The sequence below is a fragment of the Neophocaena asiaeorientalis genome, unplaced genomic scaffold, assembly GCF_003031525.2.
Source record: "Neophocaena asiaeorientalis asiaeorientalis breed wild unplaced genomic scaffold, Neophocaena_asiaeorientalis_V1.1 scaffold1036, whole genome shotgun sequence".
NCBI lineage: Eukaryota > Metazoa > Chordata > Mammalia > Artiodactyla > Phocoenidae > Neophocaena > Neophocaena asiaeorientalis.
Genome location: NW_020173932.1, coordinates 1888 through 23024, shown reverse-complemented (window position 1 = coordinate 23024; position 21137 = coordinate 1888). Strand labels below are relative to the sequence as shown.

General features: G+C 40.0%; 1 protein-coding gene across 1 annotated transcript; it reads left to right on the top strand.

The window, feature by feature from the left end:
* Positions 1 to 201: 201 nt before the first annotated feature.
* LOC112404601 (centrosomal protein of 78 kDa-like) lies at positions 202 to 18810 on the top strand (the record flags this gene model as incomplete). Its single annotated transcript, XM_024752640.1, is given in 8 exon segments — positions 202 to 298; positions 3862 to 3911; positions 5337 to 5467; positions 14689 to 14766; positions 16192 to 16358; positions 17172 to 17343; positions 17666 to 17712; positions 18246 to 18810. Coding segments are annotated over 8 exon segments (1307 nt in total), but the record flags the coding sequence as incomplete, so codon positions are not given.
* Between the last annotated feature and the right edge of the window lie 2327 nt (positions 18811 to 21137).

Sequence of the window (21137 nt, the reverse complement as noted above, 5' to 3'; positions counted from 1 at the left end):
TAACAGGACCCAGCCTCCGTGGCGGTTACAAGGATGCACTGCGTTAATGCTTCTAGACTCTACAAAGTAGAACGTTGAGGATGTTTATAAGCTGAGAGAAAGTAGCCAGCAGAGGAAGGGTGTGAAGATCTAGGAGAGGAAATGATTGTTCATTTGTTTTCGAAAAGCTGAATACTTATCTTGTGCCTGGTCCTTTTCTAGGATCTGGGGTTCACACCATCTGTTATCTCTTCTGCAATGACAGTTCAGCTCATCCCCTGGTGAAGAGAAGTCAGATTATTCTTTGCATCCCATTCAGGTATAAGAAGTGTTTTGTACCTCTGAAGGAACTTTACTTAACCAGAGTGGTAAGTTAGAAATCAAAAGAAATTAGAGCTGGAAGGGACCTGAAAGGCCACGGTACTTAATTTTGCCTAATATTTTACATTGAATGTAAGAAAAATTTATTGTAGAGCCCATTCTCTTCAGAGTTCCTTCACTGAACTTTCTTTATGTCTTCCATCCAGTGGGTCCAGCTTGTAGATTTTGGCCTCCTCCTAAATTTGCTTCTTCATCCATATTACATTTTGCCCAGACTGTGGCAGAAACTCCTGGGTGGTTTTGCGGCCCCTGGGTTCAGTTCCTCTAAGTTCATCTGCCTACTCATGTTGAGTGATCTTCTACCATAAAAAGATGTGCTTAAAATAATGCTGCTAATGGCTTGCCCACGCAGAGTTAGTGCATAGTAGCCGCCCAGCGTGTGCTCTGCACAGAGGCGTGTAGTCTGAACTGTGTTTGGCCAAGCCTCATAGGGTTCTTTGCCATGAAGAAGCTTTTTGTGATCACTCCCTTAATCTAATTGGTCCTTCAGCAGCGGGGTGCCTTTTTCTAATCAGCGGAGGCACCCTTACTCAGCCAGTGGTAGCCCCAGGCCTCATCACCTGTGGGATACAAGCCATGCTCTCTCCCAGGCTTGCTTCGGCCAACATCTCTATTTTCATTTCTGTCTCTACCTGTACTTGGACCCCTGGCCCGTAGTCATCCCCAGCTGCAGCATTTACAGTGCCCAGCAGGAGTCAGGCTTGAGTATGTTTTCACAGATGTTCCCTCTGCAGTTAATGCACCTCCTACTCCAACTCTGCATAGCCTCATCTTTCTAGATTGTACTTCAGGGTTACCATGAAGCCATCACTTAGACATAACTCTTTGCCTCCATAGGAGCCTCTGCGTATAAAGGTTACATTTATTTATCTCATGTGATTGAAATTTTGAGTTTATACATGTCCCTCCTTAATGAAGGCTTTAAGGGCAGGAGTCGTTTCTAATCCTTTTTTTTTTTTTGCAGTACGCGCGTCCCTCACTGTTGTGGCCTCTCCCGTCGCGGAGCACAGGCTCCGGACGCGCAGGCTCAGCGGCCATGGCTCACGGGCACAGCCGCTCCACGGCATGTGGGATCTTCCCAGACCGGGGCACGAACCCGTGTCCCCTGCATCGGCAGGCGGACTCTCAACCACTGCGCCACCAGGGAAGCCCTAGATGCTTTTTAATGATGATAAAATGTATGGTTTAAACCACTCATTTTACAATAATTTTGCTTTAGGTTGTGACAGAAATAAAGTTTACAGAAGTCGTGTTCCTGCGATATGGAATAAAGATGTGACCTCCAGCTGTGTAAAGCTCATAAATGCTGTGTAAGTGCATCGGGTGCGCTAAGGAACGTGGAGCTAAGTGGGCTAGTTGTGAGAGAGAGAGACTTAACTATGTTAACAAAGGTCAGCCTTCATTGTGTCCTCCCAACGTTTGATAGTTGCTTTTGGGGTGCTTTTGGGGCAAACGAAACCAATAAAAGTTTAAACTGTTGCTCCCCATTAAAGGGATTGAATAATTGGCTTCTTTGGTGCACCTGTGTCTTGTGAATTCTCCAGTTGGAGATGGAGGTTTAGAAAGTGAGTTTCAGTCTTGTTTAAGTCTCTTCCCATCGGACTGGTCTCGTGATTTCCTACACACCATGTCTGTCTACCTTTTCACGTCTACCTTTTCTTGGTGTTGTTCATGCCTGGATTGTCTCCTGTACCTGCTCAAACCTTGGTCCATTCTCATTTGTACCATGGAAGTTTGTCATGCTGGATACTGTCAGAATTAATCTTATTTAAGTTTGTGTTAAGCCACAAACCACATGTTTTGTATATTTTCTGTTTTTTGTGTTTGTTTATATTTTTATGGTTTCTCTTCAAGAAATATTATGGGAAGGGAAATAGCAAGATGTAAAGAGCAAAAAAGTTGAGCTTCCTTGGTGGCGCAGTGGTTGGGAGTCTGCCTTCCGATGCAGGGGACGCGGGTTCGTGCCCCGGTCCGGGAGGATCCTGCATGCCGCAGGGCGGTTGGGCCCGTGAGGCGTGGCTGCTGGGACTGTGCGTCCGGAGCCTGTGCTCCGCAACGGGAGGGGACACAACGGTGAGAGGCCCGCGTACTGCAAAAAAAAAAAAAGCAAAAAAGTCATCATTCTCTTTAAATTGTTAGAACATCTATCTGCAATCATAATTATAATGCACTGTGGTATGTGTTTAAATAGGAAATACATATAATGTCCCATAGGAGCAGCAAATTTAGTGGTGTCGGTGAGGGTGTGTCATGGAAGTAATCACAAAGCAGGTGACTCTTGATTAGGGTCCTGAAACATTAGTGTGCCTTCCCTGTGTCCAGTAGTGGTCTGAAGGGGTAAGGAAGCCTGCCTTTCAATTTGAGGGAACAGAGGGTTTGAGGTCCTCCCTCTTCTATTGCTCTAGTATACTGCATAGCAGCTAATAAAATACTGGGTTTATAGTTGACATTTACATCGCTGATTGATCATCAAGATTGGCATGTATCATTGGAAATGAAAATCGGAAGTCTTACGCTCTTTAGGTTTTTCTTTTTTTTCCTTTGTCTCAAAAGTATGTAGTACTTTACTGAGTGGTTGGGAAGAAAGTTTGCAATTTTAGTACTGAATAGAATTAAACTGTTGCTGTAAACTGGAATAACACTTCATTACTGACAAGTTTTAGAATGCATCAGTTCATCAATTACCTGTTTGGGAAGATTGTAGTTAATGATTTTAAGAATGTGGCTGTAAACCTCCAATTGACTCAAGAAAAACAAATAAGTCAAGACTGACAAATGTATAGGCTCTTCATCTTATTGTGTGTGTGGTTTTTTTTTTTCCTTTTAGTTACTTGTTAAGGTATAAAGAACTCTATCACTCTTAAGACAGTAAACTTCACGGGGTATAATTTGACATGGCAGGGAGCAGATCATATGGCCAAGATCTTAAAGGTGATTTTATGTTTAAACTTTCATGAAAACATATGTGATTGAAGCACATTAACATATTGATACAGATGGCAGTTAATTTTTGTCTTTTAATACATGTGAGTGCATCTTTTGTTTTGTAGAAAGAATCTGACCAAATGATGACGTGAATTGCTGTTGCATAAACTATAGTGTTGAATCCCCAGTCTTTGCACTTGAGTTTAACAACTCTGTGGTTTCCTAGCTTCTTCCTGAGACACTTAATCTCAGGTCCATCCTCCTCATACAGGGTGGTAAATTAGAGAATGATTAATATCACCATTTAAAGAAGTGAGACTGAAATCTCAAGCATCCTGAACATAGGAACTGAAGGGGCCTCTCAGCAGTTCAGAGAGTTATTACCAAGCCAGTCGGCTGAATTCTGTTCAGTTTTCTCCATAGCAGAGCCCTCCAGGTCCTTGTTTTGAGCTTATTTATTTTTATACACAATTCTATATGGATACTGTACATAATACTAAATAGTTGTATTAACTGGGTTTAACTGGTGATGTATTTACATCAAGATCTAACTTTGTTTTGTTGATATCTTTTTAGGGGCTTTCCATTCATCAGAGCTCGTGATGTATGTAATCAGTTGCTGGTGTGTAGCTATCATATTTATGATATAAAGGGCTTGAACTGGGAAAGGTAGATGGTCATTCTTGCTTTTTAAACTGACAGAGTCTTACAAGAAGCATTTCCCTCTCTGAAATAAATCACGTAAAACATGTTTGGCCGCTCTCCCAACGCAATGGTGTAGTTGTGTGGATTTGGCACACAACTGGCAGCCTTGTGGTTGTCTGTAAACAAGGAAGCCTGTTGTCCAGTCCGCAAATCAGCTGTTACCCGTGAAACGAACTTGACTGCCATTTCTGACCCCTCACATGGAGCTCTCATACTCAAGAACGTTCATATGTTTGCAAGAAACGTTGTTTGCAGGCTATGTGTACAAATTCCTGATCTGAAAGCCAATATAAAGCAACATCTCCCAAACCTCTGCTCTCTCACCAAGGCCACACACATTCCCTAGCTTATGGCCTCATGGCAAGCTAATACTGTCAGTATCAGATTCTCCTTCCTAGTGGTTCTGGGAGACTGCATAGTTGCTCTGTGAAAGGCACCACTGCTGAGGTTGAGAGAAGAGCATCTTGGGTGTCAGTCCTGCCCTTGCATGCCCAGAGGGAGGGGTGTGCTCCTCGTTCTCCTGTTAGGGTTTTCCTGTGCTGCAGGGCTTGCTGCTTGTTGTCAGAATGATGTCCTGGTGACTTGTCTTCTGCGTGGTTATATAATCCCAGCACACTTCTTTATGATCTGTAGACTTTTATGGGGTTGTGGCCAGGTCAGGTTTTAAATGTTTGGAAATGTCCAGTTGAACAACATTGCAGTGGCAGTGAATCTTGATGGGAGAACTGTATTACTGTTACCCTAGTTTTGGCTTAAGGGTGATGAGAAGATGAAATTTCTGATGGGTCAGTTTTAGCTATGTATGTGTATGTGATTTACTTTTATAAATTCTAACATCTATTATTCCCAGCTTAGATATGTTGACTTTCTGATTATTCTTCTGATTCTTTATCAGTCCCTTTACTGATGTATTTTCCTCTGTAAAACTACATTTTCTTCCAGACTGTTGTGTCTGATGGTGAGGAATAAATTTTTCATTTGCAGTATAAAGTTGATCTGAGAAAAAATGTTTACCTTGGATCTTCACTTGGCTTCTGTGAAAGAAACTTAATAAAATAATATGGGCAATTCCCATTACTAATCCTAACCATGTACAACAGAGGTCTGTACAGTAACACAGCAAAAATAAGTTCCTGTAATTTTACTTAGTCATTGCCTCTTTTAGACCATGGAGCAGTGAGAGACGTTTATAAATAATGATACCTCAGATCACTTTTGTTAAATGTCCTCTAATATTTGGATATTTGGTATCTGGCTTGTGTTGGCTTTTATACAATCTTGTCTTCTTTCTTTGCACTTTAGTTTAACAACTCTGTGGTTTCCTATCTTCTTCTTGTGACACTCAGGTCCATCAGAATTTCCTGTGACTGTGACAGTAGAGAGTCCTTCCTCCTCAGAAATCGAAGAGGTTGATGATTCCTCAGAAAGTGTTCAGGAAGAGCCAGAGAAAATCAGTTTGAAACAAGAAGCATTGCAGGCACAAAGTTATCACTTTAAAGCTATAGAGAAGATTATTTTTCAAACAGCAGCCTGATTGCAACACGCCACAGCTTGTGTGAGGGTTCTGTTTTTTCCTCCCATCTTCATTGTATCCCCTTGAATGGTTCCTTAAGCTTAGACCAAGGTGAATGGTGGACATTTGAACTCTAAGAAATAAAAATCAAAACATGTCGTTAGTAATATATTTTCCTTTCCTTAGAACCTTAGTATATTAGATTTAGGGAGAACCTTAGTGATCATAAGATAAAGAAATTGAGTTCTGAATGAATATAGTCAGCTGATTCAGTGCTCTTGTTTTACAGATGAGAAAATTGACAGTTCTAGTTGAACTCTCTTTTTACAAGAGGAAAATATGGCCTCATTTTAAATAAAAGTAAAGTTGAAAAAAGTTTTGATGTTGATATTCTCCTTTCCTAAAATAAAAAATATCAAGAAGCTACATTATATTACCAAATAAACCTGACCTCTAATGTCATTCCATACTTTTGTTTGTATGGACAGAAAAGAAAAATTGATTTTTATAAGAAATTTTTGCACCTCAAAAATAATATATTTATTTTATTTCAACTTTAATGCAGAGCTGAACATTTCTGGTAAATAAAGGAACACCATTTGGGGGGGACCTTGTCTTTGTGCTACAAAGCCCATGTTTAATTTTTTAAAATTATTTAATATGATTTTCTTTTTGTATGAAACTTGACCGGTTTCAGAACTAATTATCCCATTATTGTAGACTATGGGAATTAACTCTTTGATTTTCAAAAGAGAAAGTTAGATTTTTATTTTTTTAATTAAAATTAATGATAATATAGAGAAATTTTAAGAAAAGAACTTAGAAAATTATGAAATGTTAGAGTAGGAGAAATCTATAGTTCATGTAGAGTTACCCCCCTTTCGTTTTATAAATGAGCACCTACAATTTGTAGCAGGTTTATTAGTAAATGGCAGAGTATGAGAAGACCCTAGAGCATCTACCCGCATTCCTTGTCATTTTATATGTGTTGTATTCATTTCCTTCACGAGTAGGCCAGGAGATTGTATTTCTAAAAGCAATGATAGACACTGGGGAAGACCAAGAAGTTTAAACACTGGGACCACAGAATAGCAGATTCAGAAGGCACTGAGAACCCTTTTAGCTCTTCTCCGTTTTGACGAGACACTACAATGATGGTATCAAAGTGTTTAAGTATATAAGCCCACAACAATCAAGAGATTTCAACATAGTTTTGAAAGACGGAAGACAAGTGGAAGAGTGTGAAACTGAAGCAGTAGAACAGAGGAAAAGCATTGCCTAGAATATGCACAGCGACCACCTGCAACTGAGGAGGATTCTGACCCCACCTGCAGAAGTAGGCCCATGCTCAGATGGCCATGTAGGAGAGAGGGTGGAGTTAGTTAAAAGTGTGACTGAAATAGGGGAGCTCATTGAAGGGTTGTGCTTGGAGGAGTGGACTCCCAGCCCCGCCCTCACACTCCTGAAATGAGATGATTTCATTTTGAAAACAGTGAAACTGGCGAACTAGGGCAGCTAGTGTGAGTTTTTACACCCTAGAAAATTGTGTTTGGGGGAGATCCTATTACAGTTACTCCCCGCTTTTTCCTGCATAAGAAACCAATCAGTCATTGACTTCAGGGAGCTTTCTGCACTCATTCTTAAATAGAAAATAACTGTCATTTGCCTGATAGTTGAGTAAAGCTTACAACATGAGAGAGGGGGAAAAAAGAGTGAAAACATATCCTGGTAGGACCAGGGACAATTTAGGGAACAAAATAATTTAAGAAAAAACCCTAATTAGTATCCTGAGAGAGATTTAAAAAGAGCTAGCAACTATAAAATAAGACTAGGGTGTTAGTTAAAAAGAGAATGGTCAGAAAGCAAGAGAGGTCTCTTGAAAATGAAAATATGGTTGCTGAAATAAATTCAGTAGGAATTTAAAAAATTTCTCAGTATATGAAAAAGAAAGACACAGTGGAAAACGTGATAGCAATATGTTAGAGAGGCTGCATCTGGGAGATCCCACATGTTACTATTAGAAACTCCAGACCCAGAAAAAAAATGGAGGGAAGCTATCAAAGGGCAACAAAATTCCCCACAGCTGAAAGTAGACATCAGGCCTCAGATTGAAAATAGTTACTCAATTTTTGAGCAAGATAAACAGGAATACACTCATACCTAGGCACCCTTCACTGTGAAACATTAAAATACTGAAAAAATAAATTAACGTACAATAAAATACTGAGAGGATACATCCATTCCAGAGAGAAAAGTACTGGTCACCGAAAAAAAAAGTTAAAATCTGACTTTATCATACTTGTCATCAGCACCGTGGATCCTGGAAGGCGTTAGAAAGATACCTCCAAAGTTTTTCAGGCACATAATTTTCACCCTAGGGGTTTGTATCCAGCCAAACTATCAGTCATAAGTGGAGGCTGAAGAAGATACTTTGTACACAAAGATATTGGAAAAATTGACCTCCTGTACTACACCTTAAGCTATTTATAGAAAGAATCCAGCAAAATGAGGCAATAAACCAAGAAGTGGGGTACTAGGGGATTCGGTGCAGAGAGCAGGTAGTCTAGAGTGGAGAGGCTTCTGTTGATTGTGTGATTGAGAGCTTAGAAACACCTTGAGGCATATTGTACTTACTAGCTATTAGGCATTGTTGGAAGGGAGGAGGGAGAGGAAGAGGAGAAGGAACTTGAACTCCAGAGGAGAAAAGGCTATACGGACATAAACCTGAAGCAAACTAAGCTATGGTTGATTTTTAACCACTTAAACTTGACACTATAGATGTCCCGCTTTTCAGTGACACACAGGGGTAATGACCACCTATCTAATTTGTTGTCCACACCAGAACACTTCAATAGTGTAAGGAGGTGCTCTAATGCTGTAACATCAGGACAACAGGTATAAACTGGAAGAGCCCAAGGCGGCTTGGGGTATGTGGTCACCCTGTACAAGGGCAGTGACACTGACACAGTATGGAACGAGGTGTAGTCTATACACAGAGACAGTACATCTGCAGTGGGCAATATTAATTTAATTGTACTAATGGCAATACTGTCTTGGTTTGCAGGTTTTATTGTCAACTTGCATGTAATAACAAATAACTAACCTATACTTAGTACGTATTTGTATTAACTTGGTATGTACTGAAATGTACTGTGTACTAGTATGTACTTAGTATATATTAGGCTCTAAGTGTTTTTGCATATATTAACTCATTTAATCCTCTGAATAGCCTTATGAGGTTGGTGCTAATATCATTCCCACTTTTTTTTTTTTTTTTCGGTACGCGGGCCTCTCACTGCTGTGGCCTCTCCCGTTGCGGAGCACAGGCTCCGGACGTGCAGGCTCAGCGGCCATGGCTCATGGGCCCAGGCCCTCCGCGGCATGTGGGATCTTCCCGGACCGGGGCACGATCCTGTCCCCTGCATCGGCAGGCGGACTCTCAACCACCGCGCCACCAGGGAAGCCTCATTCCCACTTTTGTGAAAAGGAAGCTAAAACAGGGAAGGAACTTGCCCAGGCTGTACCTAATTTAGGGTTGGATCGAGGCTTTGAGTTTAGGCTCTCTGCTTGTTCTCTTAAACCTTACTCCCTACTGACTCTCAAATAACAGAAGACTTAACTGCACATAGAACAGAATATAAATTTCAACTTTGACAATGTAAAAGCTAGGTTTGGAAGGTAGACAGGAGGTAGAAAGAAGGAAAGATGGTATGAATGTCCTCATTTTACAAAGCGTGACGTTGAGAGAATTTATAGTTGATCAACAATTTAGGTTTTTAAGTATATCACTACAAGTCAGAGATCCTGAGCAGTGGAATAACTAATGATGACATAACTTTACTAAGCAGTGTGGAAACAGTGTAAAGGAACTAAACCCTTACTTAGTAAAATAGAAAATGAACAGATAATGCCTCCAATTTAGTGAGAAAATAGTCATGTAAGAGTATTACTTGGAAATGGAGAAGAATTCAAAATAACAATAGTTGGACCTCCCTGGTGGCGCAGTGGTTAAGAATCTGCCTGCCAAGGCAGGGGACACGGGTTCGAGCCCTGGTCCGGGAAGATGCCACGTGCCGCGGAGCAACGAAGCCTGTGCGCCACAACTACAGAGCCTGTGCTCTAGAGCCTGCAGGCCACAACTACCGAGCCCATGTGCCACAACTACTGAAGCCTGCGTGCCTAGATCCTGTGCTCCACGACAAGAGAAGCCACTGCAATGAAGAGTAGCCTCTGCTCGCTGCAACTAGAGAAAACCTGCGCGCAGCAACAAAGACCCAACACAGCCAAAAATAAGTAATAATTAAAAAATAATAAAAAATAACAATAGTTGACGTAAACGTCATACAAAAGGAAATCCAAACAGCCAGTAAACACAGAAAAGTGTACGACTTCATTAAGTAATAAGAGAAAAGTGAGTCAAAACCAATGAGACTACATGCCAATCAGTTTGACAAATACATAAATAAAGTGTGATAGTATCAGGTATTGTAGACCTGGAGTACTATGGGAATCTTCTACCCTGTTTATACTGGAGTATAAATCGACATATAATTTGGAAAGCATTTAGCACTCTCCATCAACTGAAGGTATATAAGTAGCCTGTGAGCCAGCAGCCCTCACCCCCGCCCTGTGTAAATGCACCGGAATAACCGGTACAGCAGGATTCCTAGCCGTGATTTGCATTAGCACAAACTGAAAACAAACCAAATGTCCATTAAGAGTCAAAAATTAAATAAATTTTGTGTATTCGTACAGTGGGAAAACTATCCAGCAATAAAATTGAATGAACTAGAGCTACAGGCAGCAATGTGGATGAATTTTTTAGACCAATGTTGAGAGAAAGAAATAAGATAGAAAAGACTTCATATACTATGATCCTCTACATAAAGTTAGATGTTGACAAAACTAAACTCTTTTGTTAGGGATGCATGCAGGTTAAAGGAAATGATTGTCAAGAAGTGAGGATGGTGTTTAACCTGGAAGAGGAAAGGAGATTGTGATGAGGAAAGGAGATTGTGATGAGAAAAGGATATGGGGGGGGTGGTTTGAGATGCTGACAAGTATCAATACTGTCAGATTCGAGTAGTGGTTATGTAAGTATTCTTTTTTTATTTGTCACATTGACAATTTTGTCCTGAGCACTTCTCAGTACACATTATTGTATTTTACAATTAAAAGCCTGAGTAAAGAATCGGTCGCTTCTTGAGTGCTGGATGTGGGAGTGGGATGAGACATTTCATTTTAAGCCCTTCACTACTGCTTGCGTTCACATGTTCATTCATTCAGCCTTAATTGAACATATGCTGTGTACCAAGCACTCTTCTAATTTTGTATGTGTTTTAACTCATGTAATCCTCACAAGAGCTCTGTGATGTGGGAGCTTATCTCCATTTTATAGATGAGGAAGTTGAGGCCTAGAGTTATAGAACTTGTCCAAGGTTATATAGCTAATGGGTAGTGCCAGGCCCATTTGCCTCAGAGTCTGAATTTTTACAATACAATCTAAAAGAGAAATTAATTACTAATTATAAGCAAAAAAATTGCACATTAAAGAAGATGACAAGTTTTCATCTATCCAGTTAGAGAAAAACACAGTCTGTCTTTCACACACGTACATCTTGTATTGGCAGGGATTTTCCTTATTAAGCAATTATTTATTGACCGTCTACGTTGTGCTAGGCACAGGTGCTGGGGATAAACACTTAATAAAATACACCCCCTATCTTCAGATAACTTGCACTCTAAGTGAGGAAATAAGCCAACAGTTATAGTAGAGGTTATATACCAAGTGACACATCGCTGATGGATGGCAGTATAAAATCTCAGACATCTTTTGGAAAGAAGTTTGGAGATAGGTACCTCAGAGCCTTAAAAATGTGCATTTGCTTTGACGTCAAACTCATTTTTATAGATTTATTGCAAGAACGTTATTCTCAATATGGAAAAAAGCCTTCATGCATAAAAACGGTTATTTTGTCTGATAATATTGAAAAGTTGGAAAGAATTTAAATGTGTAAAATGGTTAACCAGTAAACCCACTCAGTGGAATATTTTTTAGCCCACAAAAAAAAATCAAGGTTATGAATCCCCTGATTATATGAGAAATGATTGATTTCAATGTTAAATGGAGAAAAGGTGAACATAAAATTTGATATCCAATACGATGGGAGCTTTGTCCCAGAAAAATCACCCTAGCCGGTGTACAGAAGGGAGGAAGGAGAGCAGATGACAGGAAGGAAAATTATTCCAAAGCCTTATCATTAGTTTACTTAAGTCATAGAATATCAAGCAATTTTACTTTCTAACTTTTTTGGTTCCATATTTCCATGTAAGGGACATGAATTATGAATACTTTGTAGTAAGAGGACACAGTTTTTCACCAAAATTTAATACTGTGTACTAATTCCCTCCATTAGAGGGAGAAACTCTTCCATGTAATTGCACTTTGATGTGCTATTTAGAACCAGTCAGGATGTTTTACTCTACTTTCCTCTGACTGTGGTGAGGGTTTTTTGTTTGTTTGATTATTTGTTTAGAATTTCTTTAAAATCGGTTTTAGAAGATTTATTGAACCATTATATTGAAAGTAGAGGAATTTTGCAATTTTTCCCCTTTTTCCCCATTGAAAACTTGGCTGGCTTTAGTAATGAAACATTAAAGAATTTGAAGTTCTTAGACTGTCAGTTTTTTAAACATGACCTGAATATAAAAATATATGTTCATTGAGCAAATTTTTGAAAACAATGAACAGCTTCTTGAAGGAAGTAGAAGCCACCTCTGCATGTACACACACCTAATCTGCTCTTTTGTCCTAAAGAAGTATGAAAAATATTTTGCCATGTCACTGCATACTCTTCTACATCAGAGAATTTGATTAAGCTTATGCACCGTTTCCCAGGAAAAACGCACAGATACATTTTGAATGTAGAACTCCTGAAGCCCATTCATTAACTCTGGTTGAGACCTGTTGTCATTCTTTTCTTAGTGGCTTCATAGCGCATTCCTTCAGACTGTGAGCTGTTTTTGTTTAAACCAATCCCAATTTGGAGGCTCTTAGCTTTCTTCTAGGGTTTGGTTATAAACAATCTTATGACATCATGTTGGTAGATAAATCTTTGCCCACATCTTTGATTTTCTTAGGGTAAACTCCTGATGTAGGATTGTTGTTAGGTACCAAGAGCTACTCTCCAGAAAGTGATACCAGCTCCTCTCCCAATGATGGCATATAGTAGAGTTCCTCATTCTTTAAGTGATTGTTCAGAGCAGTTAAAATGTATAAATATACCGTACTGTTTTTATAAGTATAGGAATTCTGATTGTTTATCGCTGCATAAGAAACCCCCCAGAAACAGTGGCCTAAAACAATGACAGTCATTTATTTTGTTCACGAACCTGGAGGTTGAGTAGAATATTAATTCTTTCACTACACTCTTACTGACTGAAAACAGTACCTATTTGACTAGCTCACAGTTCTGCAGGTCAGAAGTCCAGGCACAGTGTGACTGGGTTTCCTGCTCAGATACACATGGGAACATGTGGGTTCCCTCCTGAGAGTGTTAAAGCACGTGAAATGTAAGTGTAAGACATTGAGCCCCAGACGTTGGATGTTCACCATAGTTTGTGTGGGTCACAGAGCTGAAATCTAGATGTCAGTCAGGCTGTGTTAGCGCCCAGAGGCTCTGGGAAAGAATGCCTCCAGGCTTCTTCGGCTTGTTGGCATAATTCAGATTCTGCAGTTGCAGGACAGAGGTCCCCATTTCCTTGCTGGCTGTCAGTCGGGGGACAGTCTCAGCTCCTAGAGGCCTCTCGCTTGCCTTCCCTGCTGCAGCATTGGACTTCTTCAGAGCCAGCAATGGAGAGTCTCCCTCTTGTCCCTCTTGTACTTCAGTTCAGGAAGAGTTCAGGTCCTTTTCATGGGGTGCCTGAGTAGGCCATATCCACCTAGAATAATCTCCCTATCTTAAAAAAATCAACTGATTTTGAACCTTAATTCCATCTGCAAAATCCCTTCACTACAGCACCTAGATTTAGAGTTTGATTGGATAAGTGGAAGGTTTGTGTACTTCAGTAAGTAGGAGTCTTAGGGGCTCTGTTAGAATTCTGCCTATTGCAAGCCGTGTCCCCACTTCAAGGGGGGTTTTAGTTCCTAAAACTCCTAATAGAGTTTATCAGTGTTCATTTTATTTCAGTGACCTTGGTGAACGGGAAGACTACCACCTCTGTGAGCAGGAATGGCACCCAGCTTCCTGAGTCCACAGTGTGGCTCTGCTACTTAGTGGTGTGACCTTGGCTGTGCTGCTCTACTTACTCTACTTTTTTGCCTCTGTTTCCCTCATCTGTAAAATAACATGGAGTTAGTGATCATCCTTTCCTCGTAGGGTTTTTTGTGTTATAAATTTATTTTATTTATTTATTTTGGGCCGCATTGGGTCTTCGTTGCTGCTCGGGGGCTTTCTCCAGTTGTGTCGAGCCGGGGGCTACTCTTCATTGTGGCGCGATGGCTTCCCTTATTGCGGAGCACAGGCTCTAGCGCACAGGCTTCAGTAGTTGTGGCACGTGGGTTCTAGAGCATAGGCTCAGTAGTCGTGGCACACAGGCTTAGTTGCTCCGCGGCATGTGGGTTCTTCCTGGCCTAGGGCTGGAACCTGTGTCCCCTACACTGGCAGGCGGATTCTTAACCACTGTGCCAGCAGGGAAGCCTCCTCTTAGTGTTTTGATGATTAGATTATTTGATACCCAGGGAACTCCAGGAACAGTGCTTGACTGTAAATTGCTTTAAAAGTGATTACTTTTTAAAAACATGCTTTTGAATCTGCAGTTATGCAATTCAGGTATGTTAAGCATGTTCATTAATAGGACTTCCTGCTATAAAGAGACCCACAAATGAAAATAGAATTTTTCTTTCTTGGTCTTATTTCTGACTTGCTATGTTATACGCATATGCCTTTTATGGTGGGCTGCCACAAATTTATGTTGGAAAAAGTGGAATTTAAATAAATCTTTACTATGCTAATTTGATAGATTTTGATAATTCAATTCACTAGCATGGTATGATATTACTAGTAGCAGACTAAAATCTGAGTTCACTTCTGGCTCTGCCCCTAAATCCTGATGAGACCAATAGCTGGAAAGGCTTATGGATATTATACTACAAATTAGTTATAACATTTACTCTGTTTGTTTAGGAAAACCTGGAGGGGTGCCTAAAGCAGTTAAAGGAGGAAAGAGTAATAAGACTGAAGGCTGATAAATGAGTCAGTGAGGTAAACAAGTTTCTTCTTCTGCTTTTGAGAGTGTTTTGGTTTTATTTTGATTTGATTTTAAGCCATATACACATAATTTGTAAGCTTTAAAACTGTAATATGTTGCAAATTGTTTGTATCATATGGAGTTTTGCATTTACTGGTATTTAGTGATCATATGATCTATATTCCAGAAAGCATGTTTTTAAAAATGTGAAAATCTGGTTTTGTGTGTGTGTGTGTGTGCTTTTATATGACATTAGCGTATTTCCTGTTCATGATTCTTTGTTCAAGAAGGCACTTTTTGTGCATATATTGTATATACAGTAACATAAAAGACATGATGAGACTGTCCTGGCAGTGAATTAGCAAAGTGAATCATTTAAATAAATTTAAGATGTTGGAAAACTTCTAAGAATGCAATGAAAGATAAAAATATATACCATGAGGGGGCTTCCCTGGTGACGCAGTAGTTGGGAGTCCGCCTGCCGATGCAGGGGACGCGGGTTCGTACCCTGGTCGGGAGGATCCCGCGTGCCGTGCAGCAGCTGGGCCCGCGCGTCCGGAGCCTGTGCTCTGCAGCGGGAGAGGCCACAGCAGTGAGAGGTCCGCATACCGCAAAAAAAAAAAACAAAAAAAAACCCCATATATACATATATACCATGAGAATTACATTAGGTAATGTGCATGAAAGCAGGGCATAATCTAAAAAGTTCTATCTAAATATAATTTATCACAGGGTGAGTGTAGGGAGGAATTTTTGAAAGTACATCCATTGGATTGGTGGACACTCATTCAATAAATGTTGAGCACCTGCTCATGTAAGGCAAAAGGGGCATCATGAACATTAACGGCCTTTCTGAGAAATACTAGAGTTGAGCTTATAGGGGCTTTAAAGTGCATAGATGATGAGCGGAAGGGGAAGAGTTCACGGGGGTGAGTATTTTCAAGAAGCCAAAGAAAATATTGGTGATCGTACATTTAATAAATTGGGTTGGGTATGATTTAGGACTTTTAAACGTAAGCATTAGATATTTTGCTCACTAAAGTTAATTCTTAACATTCAGCAGAGTTGTAATATGTTTTGTTCAGATGAGATTCTATAATTCACTTTCTAATTTAAGGGAAACTTAAAGCAGGTAATTTTCTAATGTGGAATGAGGCTCCGTTATGAATTGAACCAGTTAGAAACGTGATCTTTTGTGAAAGATCATTAATAAAACGGTAACTTTGGTTTATTTATATACCACCTGAGCGTTATATAAGAAACTTTATTGGATGCCTGTGGGTTTTGGTTATTATGTGATATGGTCTCTGTATTTACTGGTGGAGAGTTAGGTTAATTACATTTTGAGTGTTTTAGTTTTGTTCCTTGAAACTAGGCAAGACTACTTTTGATGACAATGAGAAAAAATCATGTCAGATATTTTCCATCTTCTTTTATAGCTGGAACATGAAAATGCCCAGTTAAGAAATATAAATTTCTGTTTGTCTGAAGCCCTTCATGCTCACTCATTGACAAGCATGATCCTGGATGATGAAGGTGTTTTGGGCAGCACTGAGAATTCTTTTCACAAGTTCCATGCTTTCTTGGATCTCCTTAAAGATGCTGGGTTAGTTCATTTCTCTTCATGGCGTTCTTCTCTTTGCGACTATAATGGTAGTTTGCTGAGGAACTGGAGCAATTTTCATCACTTCTGTGGCCATATTTAGTGTAATTATAGGTAATATAGTTGACTTTTTAAATTGAGGAATTAAATTTTTTAAGAAATGCAAATAGGGAAGCCTGCTTTGGTAGAGTGGGGAGCCCAGTATAAAAGAGTAACCTGTAGACAGAGTAATTAGTAGGTATAGTTTTTTGTAAGGACTAAATTGAAAGCAGTTTTCATTGAAAATATTTGGGAATGCATAAGAATCGTCTTATCTTTCACTTATTTTGCTTGTTTGATAAGTTTGAGTTAAAGTTAGTTTTGCCTTAGACATAAAAATTATTATTAATCTGCAGGGAAGATATAGGTCAGTGGTTCTCAACCGGGAGCAATTTTGCTGGAAGAGGGAAGTGGAGATTGATAGTTGATGGGGTGGTGTTTTGTCAGTGAATGAGTTGGTGTTGGGAAGGGAGGAACAAACACATTCTTGGAAACTGGAGGCAAGGGGGTAAAGAAGTGTGGGAATGGAGGCGTGACTGGCAGTGGACGGGGGGCATGGTACATGTTGAAGCTGCTAGTGAGACAGTGGGATGTCTCCTAGAGGATGAATCTGGAAAGGGCTGAGAATTTGGGGGAGAGAGAGGCTTGTAGTCTGGAGTAGGATGTTAGTTTTTAAGATTTTAGAAGTATTTCATGATTGTAGGTCTGGGGAAATCTAAACTGCTCTTCTGTGATTATAATAACCTTTGTCTTTTCTCCTTTCCTCCTCTGGTCTAGGCTTGGGCAGCTGGCCACAATGGCTGGTATAGATCAGTCAGATTTTCATTTACTAGGTCGTCCCCAGATGAATTCTACTGTTAGTAGTCCACCTAAAGAAGAAAAGAAGCCACTTGAAGAAGAAAAATCAGAATCAAAGCAGAGTTCCCCAGGACTAACGCAAAATCTCCAAGTAAGTGGAGAGGACAGCACTTAAGGATTCTAAGAGTGATTAGCAAAAAGGAAATGACCAAGTCAGGGAGAAAACAATAATGATCAGTCTCTAATAGTTTACATGTTCAGGAGCTAGAAGATTCTGGAATCCTTTCCAAATCTGAGATTAGTAAATGTGTGCCCCTTTCACGATACTGTATTGTTGTAAATAAGGAGACTGGAAGTTCTTTAGAAAATTTATGAGTTAAAGCAAACTATCCTTAATGAAGAAAGAAAACATTAGAGAAAATATTCCAGATTTTAAATTGTATAAATGTCTATTCTATTCATATTTTATCTAGGTTTCTATTTGTATGCAGTCAGCTTACAATGAATGAACACTAATGAAGGTACACATACTGATATAATTTTTAAAATAAGTAATCCAGACATAGCTAATAGGTAACATATGACAGTGAATCACTGGTTATGGGAATGGGAGGGGAAAACCTGTCAGCTTTTCCTCTAGCCTTACTTGGGGAGCCCCCATCAACCAATCTCAGACTGGTCTTGGGAACTGACAGCTTGAGAACACAGTCTGGTCACAAACTATATACTGTTTACATGTGCCTGGAGGATAGAAAAGAAATTAATTATCTTACAGAATAGGGTTTTATTTTTAGTGAGGGAAAGGAAATGGGTAATAACTACCCCAATCACCAAAGTCTGAAAATGGAGCGGACATAGCCTTGGATATAGCTAGGTTAAGCTGAGAATCACTTGGCAAGATATAATTAGAAAAAAACTGGCTCTGAAATCTTCTGAATATTGACTGTGTTAATAATAAGATCACAGAGTAACAGTGAAGTTTTGAACTCTACTTTTTAATGGTTGGCTTTGTTCATCACTGAATTTTTGTCTTGTCTTTTGTTTTTCCCCCGGGTTTCAGAAAATTGCAGGTGATGCTAGGATTCCTTTGCCTCTCGACTCCTTCCATGTCCCAGTCTCTAGTCAGGAGGCCTTAGAAACTTCCAAAGACAACCTGGGGGTCCCAGTCACAGAGCAGCGGCAGGAGTCTTTTGAAGATTTCATTGCTAGAACATGTTCTTCTTCAGCAAACGTCATTTCTGGAACTGGAAGTGAAAGAAAAGAAGAGGAATTATCTAGAAATAGCAGGTCTTCTTCAGAGAAAATGACCAAAGCAGGTGAATATACCCAAAACTACTCTGCTAAGAAACAACCTGGGAAGGACCTGCATTCCTGCTCTGACTCACCTGTAAAGCAGAAAAGCAAAGGAACTGGGCAAAATAATTCTTTGGTTAATAAGCCAATTAGAAGTGAGTCTTCAAAAAAGCACATTTCTGTTAAGAAAGACAGTAGAATAGTGACTGTTTCATCAAAGACAACTAAAAGTAAACTCAGTCTACTAGAACATTCTGAAAGTGATACTCTTGGATCTGATTGTGAATTTCAAGAAAGCATCCGTACTCTGTCACGCCTAACATAGGTATAAATCTTTTAAAATTATGTTTTTGCCTTCAAATTTTAATAAATTACTTATGTTTTTATTATAGCATATGGTGTTTTCAATTACTTGACTGGAAGCCACTAGAGAAAGATTTATCTATTCTTTTTTATTATAATGAAGGTTTTGGTGTATTTTTCCTTGTGACAGTTTGCACCATTCATTCAGCTAGTGTTTACTGAGGGCTTCATATGTACAGTACTTTTCTGGGTGCTGTTGCTTTCAGCAGTGAACAAAATAAAGCTTTTACTCTCCTGGAACTAACACTCTGTGGTGGGAGAAAACATAAACAACAAAACAGGGTAAGGGGTAAAAAGAGATGGGAATAATAAATGGAATACTTTTACCATTTGGTTAAATGTCAAACTATTATAAATCACATGGCCAGAAGCCATTGACATATTCTAATTCACAATAACCAGAGAGCCTCAAACATTTACCAAGACACTTAACCGTGTTTATGGATTACAGCAACGCTATGAGGTTGGGAACTGTTACCAGTTCCCCGGTTACAGATGAGGAGTCTGAGGACACATCATGTGAGTTGCCCAGAATTACACAGCTGTAAGTAAGTGGGAAGCTGCGATTTAACCAGAACCCATGCTCTTTTTTTTTTTTAATGTATGGACTTTATTATGTTTCCTTTGTTTCTGATTTACGTGATTTTTTTCTTTAAAGTTTTTTTGGATGTCGACCATTTTTAAAGTGTTTATTGCATTTGTTACAGTATTGCTTCTGTTTTATATTTTGGTTTTTTGGCCGCAAAGCATGTGGGATCTTAGCTCCCTGACCAGGGATCAAACCCTCACCACCGCCATTGGAAGGCAAAGTCTTAACCACTGGACCACCAGGGAAGTCCCCTTTATGTGATTATTTTTCTGTCAATTGTTTTTTAATTTTATTTTTTATTGACGTACAGTTGAATTACAGTGTTGTGTTAATTACTGTTGTACAGGAAAGTGACTCAATTATACATTTATAGACATTCTTCTTCATATTCTTTTCCATTATGGTTTATCACAGGATATTGAATATAGTTCCCTGTGCTCTACAGTAGGACCTTTCTGGGTTTTTTTTAAATACACCCACTTTTTAAAAAATAAATATATTTATTATTTTTTTTAATTTTTGGCTGCGTTGGGCCTTCGTTGCTGCACGCAGGCTTTCTCTAGTTGCAGTGCACGGGCTTCTCATTGTGGTGGCTTCTCTTGTTGCGGAGCACCGGCTCTAGGTGCATGGACTTCAGTAGTTGTGGTGCACAGGCTTAGTTGCTCTCTGGTATGTGGGATCTTCCCAGACCAGGGCTCGAACCCGTGTCCCCTGCATTGGCAGGCGTATTCTTAACCACTGCGCCACCACGGAAGTCCCATGTAGGACCTTTTTGTTTATCCATCCTGTATATACAGCAGTTTGCATCTGCTACTCCCAAACTCCCAGTCCAACCTTCTCCCACCCCCTCCCCTTTGGCAACCACCAGTCTATTCTCTATGTCCTTGGTTATGTTTCAGTTTCACAGATAGGCAGAACCCAGGCTCTTAATTACTTTGTTATTCTGTTTCCTTGTTGTTAAGAGAAGAAGGGTTTAAGGAAGGCACCGAGAGAGAAGCCAGTGAGCACTAGAAATGCAAAAGAGAGGGGCTGTCAGACAGCACACCTGTCTCCTTCCCCCATCTGAGCAGAATTTTTAAACGGCAGAGTATGTAAGAGTATGTGATGACACATCTCTGGATTCAATTATGTCTCCCTGGTAAAACATGCACAGTTAAGTCTTTAGTTCAATCAGACTGAAAGCTGAGATCAGAGAAAAGCTGGAGTGTCAGATTTCTTCTAAAAGGTCCTGCCTGATTGTTACTAAGAGGGCTACTACAGTACTGGTTAGTTCATTAGTCATGGATTGAGTGTTAGAGGAATGAAACAATGAGCAAGATGTAGCGTTGGCCCTTTAGCAGTGGAGTGAGAGGGGAAGACGCACAGCAGATGTCTCATCCTGTACGTGACATGCTATGACGGGCATATTCAGGGCGTTTAGTCAGTGTTTGTGGAAGAAGAGGGGGAGCTGTGAGGCATAGAAAAGTCATCTAAAGAGGCAGTCCCTAAGCTAAATCTTAAAGGACTCCTGAGAAACTGGTGAGTCAGCGGTGAAAGGCAAGGGTACTCAAGGCAGAGTGGACAGCGGAAGTCCAGAGCCGTGAGCGTGCGAGGGGTGTGTTACGGAGCCACAGGCATAGGCTCTGGAGGATCAGTGCAGTGTCACCAGGCAGTGGCAAGTGCCCCTAAAGGAGGCCAAGAGGAGGAGGAGAGCAGCTCTT